Below are 8,597 nucleotides of genomic sequence, written 5' to 3'. Positions count from 1 at the left end.
TCAGAGAGTGCTGTGAGAGGTCCAATCGGATCCTTCCCAGCACCCCACCACGGCGAGTGTCATTCTGCACATGTGCAGAATAACACCAGAAGGACTTCTGGGTCATAGACCCAAAAGTCCCTCATTCGCAAAGGACCACTCTTAACGAGAGCGCTGTGCTTTGTGATTTTCTTCATGCATACTGGTGTTACTAATGCCGGCATGCATGCGAAGAGTGGTGGGATGTATCTCATCCCGAATGCGATGCGTCATTTAGCCCATAGTGTAATAGATACTTAGAATTAGTTTATTGGTGTGACAAAGGCTGGATAGGTGTATGTGGACACATCCGTATAAAGAAATGGGAACTCATTCACTATGCATTTACCTTGAGGACTATGGCCCTCATTCAGAGGCGGTCGCAAGAAGCGATCGCGCTCTCTGAATGAGGGTGGCTGCTTCCTTTTTATAGTGCAGCCTCCTGGTCACTAGCTAAGCTGTGGGTTACCACCCACAGCTTAGCGACCAACCAGGTTGATGGTCGCGATGGTGAACACTATTGCGACCATTGGGGCTTGCGACGAGACCCTAAGGTTGGGTCTCGGCAACGGCAAGCCCCAGGGAGCTTCCTGCTCTGATCAAGCAGGAAGCTCCCCACTGACTATGTCAGTGCGGCCGCCCACAAAACGGTAGGCGTTCCTTAAGGAACGATCAGCTGTCGATCAACATTGACAGCCGCCCCTTTTGTAGAGAGCTCCGGGCTTGCGCGGCCACTGCGCGTGCGCAGGGCTAACCATCGACCTGGATGCGAGCGCATCGGCGCTTGCGACTGGGTCTGAATGAGACCCTATATCCCCTCAAGTCTAAATGATGAAATGCCTATGGGTTCTGAGGTGCTATTTCCTTACTGAATTGAACTGTGCTTTCTTTGTCTGGGCTCTCTAAAGCAGGAGAGAGTCAACTAAATGGCTTTCAATGGAAGCATGCACTACTTTCTACCAGCAACTGCCTTTCACTTAATTTGGACAGCAAGAAGGAAAATATGTTTTTATGGTAGGAGTGTGTGTGTTGTCCAAGATGGCAGATTAGTCTGCTCATTGTAATGTTTCTTTGCAGAAAAGCTTGAATGATCAGTTTGGGACAGATGAGTACTCCACTGCACGCAAAGAGGTTCTGACCAACATGTGCTCCAGACCTATGCAGGTACTATACTTTCCTCACCCCCTCAAAGTTATGCTTCAGTATTTGGAGATTTTAGTCTGTCCAGACAAATCGGAGTAAAGTGTATATACTGTATGACTCTGTTAGGACAATTACTATTCAATGCTCAACAGAACATTTGAGGGTGTAGCTGAATAGATTCCTACAAGTTCAACAAAGGGGATGTACTGTAATTATGTTCCCGGCAGTCTGGATGTCTGCGCTCAGGGGGGGTTAGGCTGCAGGATGGGGGGGGCTTTGTCTAGGGTTCGAGGTTAAGCTGTCTGGCCCTGAACCTGCTTCTGAAAGCACTGTTGGGTACTCCCTTTGAGGCCCCTGATCTAGCATAGTAAGGGAAGCAATGCCTTCTCCCAGGTGATCAGCTGCTTGATGCGGAAAGCAGCATCCTATTGTGGGGTCTTATGGTGCGTACACACTAGACGATAGAGGAACGACTGTACGATTAAGACATTGTAATCAACATCTTCCTGTGCAGTGAGATAATGTACCTACATTGAACAATATGTCGTTCAGTGCAGACACCCTCCCTCATTCCCGAACATGCCAAACCTGTCGTTTATCGGCAGGTTGGCCCGCACGTTCAGGCAATGATTGTTGTCGAAAACGACCAGCGGTAGCGCAGATCTCTAGTCATTTTCGACATTATTCTGCACGATTACCGAATGATTATTGTGAGATTGTGATGTCGTAATCAGTCAATCGCTCATTTTAATCATCTAGTGTGTACGCACCTTAAGTCTTCCTGCACACATGGTCATAGTTCGTTAATGGAGCTGGTTTGCAGTGTAACCCACCTGATCATCCTCACATTATTCTCCAAATTTTACATAATGTAGAACCTTCCTACCAAAAATGGTTACCAAGTCACCATTTCCTATTTTAAGTTAAGTATGTGTCCCCTTACTAATGAAAAAAAGGGGATTTGTGTAGGTATTGCTAAATCCTATTCTCCAGTGCTATAGGGCAGAGGTATTCAACATGCATCCGTGGAACTACACATCTCTGCATGCCCTGACAGTTTTGCTATTAGGGCATGGTAAAACCTTGGCAGGGCAATGCCGAATGTTGAATACCCCTGCTATAGGCAATAGGGGGACACTGACCAACCCACTTCGAAATGAATGTTTCCTATTCTTTTCATATTCTTTTTACTGCCTACCTAAAAGCAAGCAAACAAGGTTTCAGTGCAAATGTAATATTAAAGCGTACAACTGTGTTGAAGTTGTAGCTAAGCTTTCTTTGTGAGCCTGACTTCATTATTTCACTCTCTGTAGATGGCAGTATATTTCTGTACTGGAGCCCTTAGGGATGAAACACTATTCAGTCACTATGCATTGAATGTTCCTCTGTACACTCACTTCACCTCTCCTATAAGACGATTTGCTGACATCATTGTCCACCGGCTTCTTGCTGCATGTATTGGTGAGTCAGATACACCGTTATCTAATTCTGTGCCGTGCCAGTAATTGGAGATTTTTATTTAGTATTGAGATTTATTGTTCCTTGTGTTTTTTTTTTTTTTTTGTTTGTTTGTTTTTTGGGGGTTTTTTTGTTTTTTTTCTTAATATGGCATATTGTAAAATTTAGTTATAAAATATACACATTTTAGCTTCAAGTATACAGCAACTAGGGAGGCGCACAGGTTTTAGCTGAAGCCTGTACTCTGTAATGTTTACGATCCATTATGCAGTTGGTTCTCAAGTGTAGTTGTGCCATTAGAGCACTTTATGGAAATAATGCCTTTTACATTTACGAGGGTGGTTCAATAAGTAATGTAACAAGACCTCTCATGTAATGTTCTCTAGTTCATTCTAATTTCCCGCCAGACCAGAGCAGGTAAATCACTGCTTCCTCTCACGGCCATTAGACTACGCCTCATATCATACAATCTGTGATCAGATTTCTACGTCTAAGGGGCACATCAGCAGCTGAAATTAATCATTAACTTGTCGAGGTGATAATGTTATGTCACAGCAACAGGTTTGGGCTTCATGCACTACCTTTTTGTCATTTGTGGTGGACGCGCTTGGCCGGCCAGATTGCTGCTCATCTTGTCCTGCAGTCGACATGATGTTATCGCCGTAAACCTCGACAAGTTGGTGATGAATTTCAGCTGCTGATGTGCCCTTTAGACACAGAAATCTGATTACACTACACACCTCAATGTTTGACCATGTTTTCTCCAGCCTCGCCATCTTACAGCTGATGATGGACTGATATGAGGCGCAGTCTAATAGCCGTGAGGGGAAGCAGTGGTCTACCTGCTCTGGCCTGGTGGGAAATTAGAATGAAATAAGGAATATTACACGAGAGGTCTTGTTGCCTTACTTATTGAACCACCCTCGTACAAAAAGTGAAGAATTTAATTTCATTATAGACACAATGATCCTATCCGCTCTGCTCACCGAGAAAACTTATTATTACTAGTGTATGGCGACATCCAAAATCAGTTAACATAAAAAGTGCTTTTCCAAGTGCTTTTTACTACCCGCCCTTCTTTTCCTGCACTTTGAAAGGTCCTTCCCATAGGAATACGTTAGTTAAAAAAATGCTTTTGTAGTACATGCTCTACTTAATACTCTGAAAGGGTGGAAAATGAAGCCAGCAGCACGATCAAAAGACAGCTACACGTGTTGAGATTTTTATTTGTGTCTTTTATTGTCTCGAGTGCTGTTTGCCAGGGATCACAGTGCCTTCATTCACCTGCAGAAGCAAAACACAGGCTTATACTGACTTTAATGACAAGGAGGACACACCATTCATATTTTCTGTGGTGGTAAACAGGGGAGGGGGACATTATAAAGAGAGCACTATAGAGTCTTACCCAGATGGTATAATTATATGTGTACAATTGGCACAGCAGTTTTACATGGGTTAAAATTAACATTCAATTATTCATTGTAATCTGGGAAAGAAGCTGCAACGCATGCAATCCAACGGAAACCGCTAACAAAACACTTAAGTACAGAATATGTAGTGTTCAGGAGTGAGCGTGATGTTTGAAGGACCCAGGAGAGGTGTGCTTCCATGCCCATGTATCATATTGAACAGCTTGTTTGATGTAACTAGTTACCAGAAAGGAAGTGGCCACTGACAGTTACAGTATTGGCACATTACAGCGTGTTCTCCATAGAGCAATCACCTACAGTACATGCAGAGTACATGGTGTTTATACAGATGTGTCCTCATACGTCTAGTCTCAATACATCACGCAGCATGACTTGAGTGAGCCGCCAGGTCTGCTAGCGTACTATGTCTTTTTTCGCCAATAATGCTTTTAAGTCACAATGCAATGTGACTAGGACGCACCAGGAGACTGTGCTGATTAATTCGATATGTGACGCTTGTATATCTGTGCGCACCTGAGTTTGTTTATGAACCACAATGGAACTTAGAATGGAAAAAGTTGCGGCCGCTACATTGTAGCCTTTCGTATACAGATTCAGAAAGTCACACACAGATTTACAAGTGTCACATATCGAATTAATCAGCACAGTCTCTTGGTGAGTCCAAGTTACATCGTAGTGCAATTTAGACGCATTTTCAATAAAAAAAGAAGCCCGCGTTAGCCGAGTCTCATGGGACCTGGTGCACAGAGAGGGGCACATCTCTAGGTGAAAATAGTGTTAGTTTCAACACTTGAGTTGCTGATGTATTTGTCCATTTTGTGTTTCAGGAACTGGGCCACCAGTGAAATTGCCACATGCAGCTATACAGACACAGGCGGATCGCTGTAATGATCGTAAAACTGCATCCAAGAGGGTGCAGGAATTGAGTGCCGAGCTTTTTTTCTCTGTGTTTGTAAAGGTGAGACTTTAAAAGGCACTACCATGATTATAGGAACAGGGAAATAAGTATCGATATGGTGGATTAACACACTGCATATGTAAGAGGGAAGCTAAACACCTTGAATGAATTATTGCACAAATAAGGTGCTGTCGTGTTGTTCCTTCATATCATAAAACAGTGAATTGAAGGATTGTGGGGTCTAGTTGCAATTTCCCTCATTCACAGCAGAATTGTAAAGTGCAACAGAATATGCTGGGCCTATATAAATAAATGTAAGTAGTTTTGTGTTCTGCAATACCAGCTGTTAGAGAAATTATTTTCTGCCCAATAATACCATTTTTGGCCAGTATACCATCCTGCTACATTTACTGCATTTTACATACAGAAACCAGATAGTGAGAGCCAGATTTGCCATTTAACAACGTACAGAATATATCCGTTGTCCGTCTGGAACATTTCAATGTAGGCCAAGTGTGCTATGAAGTTACTCTTGAGATGTGTATACAGAACATAGTATCTATACATATTGCAAATGCCATTTGTGTGACATTCAGAGTTTTTTTAAACTACTGTTTCACCTTTTCCAGGAGTGCGGCCCATTGGAGTCTGAAGCAATGGTTATGGGGGTCTTAAATGAAGCGTTTGATGTTTTGGTGCTGAGATATGGTGTGCAGAAGCGGATCTATTGTAATGTAAGCTTGTCACGTAAAGCCTGAAAACTACTCCTACTTCATTATGTTGTTCTGTACATACTGTGAAATGCTAGTTTGTGCCGATAATAGCAGAGGTCTCCTAACCAAAGTGTTCTCTCGTGCCCCTTCTAGGCCCTGCCTCTGCTGAGCTCACACTTCCAGCAGGTGGGGAAAAATCCTGAGCTGACACTTGTATGGAAGCCAGAGCATGATGGCGATGAACCAGTGCAACAAGTAAGTAGTTAGTTCCTAGGATTTCACGGCTTCATATTCTTTTCACTGGTTTGTGAGCGGTGAATGTCCTTTTATCATAACCCATTTACTTGTAATTGTATTTGTTTTCCAATATTGTTTTGTGCATATCTATGAAACTGAGCTGGCAACAGATTAATTGCCTTTTATAGCATTGCATGTGGTTGTTAAACTGAACAGATCAAGCTGATGGACTTGAGTCTCATTATCACATTGGCCTTTGTCTCTCTCTTCCTTGATATATGAAGTACTAAAGTGCAACCGTGATTAGCAATGGGGGTATGTCCTGCTCAGGGGGAGGGTGTAGGAGGAGTTCAGTCTTGTGTTAAAGATCTGCTGACATCACTGTCTTTGTGATAAATGCCAATATCTCAGTGATGTCCCAAACCCAACAATAACACTGAGGTAATGAAACATGACACATTACTAGTATATTTTTACATATATGTTCTATGCAAAAAGTGGAACAGGCTTCAAGTAGGCTATTATTTAAATGGTATTTCCTGTGCAAATGCTTTAATTACAAGTATGCTCTTTTCTTAACCTCCTACAGGTAATTAGCATCTTCACTCTGTTAGAGGTGGTCCTGAAGTCTGATAATGTTCCTTTGAAGTATGTGGCACTACTAAAAAGACCAGGGGCAACAAACTGAGTTCTGGACCAAAGAGAAGACTTCTCATGGCACGGTGTGAATAGGACTTCTCCTCCTTCGCCATTTTCTCTTAGACTGATCCAGTATTTACTTGCCAAAGCAAAACGTCTTTTCTTTTTATATTAGCTTGTAAGGATATACTTTCCATCTGTTTCATCCTGCTCAGTACTGGCCATTGGCTGGAAAATATGATGCGTTTGTCACTTACTAGATCAAGGTTTTAGTTCTTTTTATTATTCCCCAGTACAATTTTATTTCACATTTTTGGTATGGCCGTGAGCATGGATTTGGAAAGAAGTCTCTTAAACTTTGATTTTATGAATTTTTTTATTTATTTTTTTATGGGGGAGATGGCAGCATTTTAACTTGTTATCTCTAAATACCTGAGATAACCAACGCGGCCTGTGACTAAATTAACTATTCACATTTTTAGATTATTTTTTTATGTTTTATTTGTATAGGAACTTGTTAATGGCCGAAGACTGATAATAGAAGTCTTGCCCAGATGTTAACAAAATGTTTACATCTCTGGATTTTGCACTATAATGGAGCCGTTTGCGTGAAGTTACCAAAGTTTATGATGAAACAAAACTAATTTCATGTGAATACATTTCCAGAAAGTGTACAAATTATTCCTAGGTGACGGGCAGATAAGTTACATCCAAGAATTCTCAGCATCTCTGCACATTGTATGGAATTTGTCATGTTTTAATTATCTGATTTTTCATCATGATTACAGACTGGTCATCTTCATTCACCTAGATGGTTGTGTGTACACGAGCTTTACTGGTGATTTATTTATTTACTTTTATTCCATGAAACATGTCAGATGCTGCTTAGAACTTTATTATAAAGCAGATATATCTAGTCCAAGATTCAATAAAAAGATCCTCTGTGCATGTTTTATCTTGGTTTGTCTCCTCATATCTCTTTCAGTACACACGCACTAAAATGTATTTGTGATAAGTGTGTAATTATGTGCTTGTAATAATGGGCCACTGTCTAAAAGAAAAACACAGCTCAACAAAAACATAAAGAAAGGACAGAAACACCAGTTAGATGCAGCACTGACTATGATTTACTGTACAATAATATGTGTAAAATAAAAAAAAATAAAGAAAAAATTATTGGGGAGATTTATCAATCTTGAGACAGTGCAGAAGTTGTCTATGACAACCAATCGGCTCCTAACATTTTAAAGGCTGTGCCTAGAAAAATGACAGAATCTGATTGGTTGCTATGAACAACTTCTCCACTTTCTTTCTCCAAGATTTCATAAATCTCCCCCTATGTGTTTCACAGAAATAATAAACCATAAAGTGTATTAGTGTCATCTATGATCATATTTAGACATTTCATATGCCAAAATAATATAAACTATTCTTAATTAATTCTATTTGAATACCAGGTTTGCATGTAACTCCTTTGAGTAAATATTGTCCTAAAGTCAAGGACATAGTTGCTCAGATTACAAACACAATATATAACTTTAGAACTTATCAGTACTGTTCCCTCTCATTGCAAAATAAAGGTGTATGTATAGCAGATTACTATTCCCATTGGAATGTGTTTACAATTCAGGGACATTCAAATAAACATTTACAGTTACCCACTGCCAGGTAAGAGATAGTCATAGCACAAAGGAGTTTATAAATAAGCCCCATGTTGTGGGTATCTAAATCTGGGCCGCACTAAGTATCCTGGCAGTTCGGAACTTCTTATTCAGTCTTTGATGACTGTTGGACATACACAGTTAAGATATCCCATAAGCAGTGGCGTAACTAAGGGGGGTTGAGCAGGGCGTGTGCCCTGGGCGCCGTAGGACCGGTGACGCACGTGGGGGGGTGCCGCCGTCCACGGTACTGCCACGCCCTAGTTAGGCATTGTAGCGTCGACCGCAGTGTGTGCGGTCAGCGCTAAACATTTACAAAGGACCGGCACTAGGCTTCCCTGCGCCGGTCCTTTGCTGCACAGCCGAGACCTTCCCTCCCCCTGAGCGCTTACCCATTAGC

The 8,597-nt window shown here is 41.6% G+C and overlaps 1 protein-coding gene across 2 annotated transcripts in view; it reads left to right on the top strand.

The window, feature by feature from the left end:
* DIS3L2 (DIS3 like 3'-5' exoribonuclease 2) overlaps positions 1-7,489 on the top strand; it is a 393,579-nt gene extending 386,090 nt beyond the window's left edge. For both annotated transcript variants that reach the window (XM_088467467.1, XM_088467468.1), the window contains 6 exons: positions 1,096-1,182; positions 2,475-2,622; positions 4,877-5,007; positions 5,577-5,681; positions 5,814-5,915; positions 6,487-7,489. In XM_088467467.1, coding sequence (XP_088323593.1) covers positions 1,096-1,182; positions 2,475-2,622; positions 4,877-5,007; positions 5,577-5,681; positions 5,814-5,915; positions 6,487-6,585 — 672 coding nt within the window. In that variant the 3' untranslated portion in view covers positions 6,586-7,489. The remainder of the gene's footprint in view (positions 1-1,095; positions 1,183-2,474; positions 2,623-4,876; positions 5,008-5,576; positions 5,682-5,813; positions 5,916-6,486) is intronic.
* The last annotated feature ends 1,108 nt before the right edge of the window (positions 7,490-8,597 follow it).

The sequence above is a fragment of the Taudactylus pleione genome, unplaced genomic scaffold (assembly GCF_031769625.1).
Source record: "Taudactylus pleione unplaced genomic scaffold, aTauple2 ptg000010l, whole genome shotgun sequence".
Taxonomy (NCBI): Eukaryota; Metazoa; Chordata; class Amphibia; order Anura; family Myobatrachidae; genus Taudactylus; species Taudactylus pleione.
The sequence above is the reverse complement of the archived record's forward strand: the minus strand, read 5'-3'. Positions and strand labels throughout refer to the sequence as shown.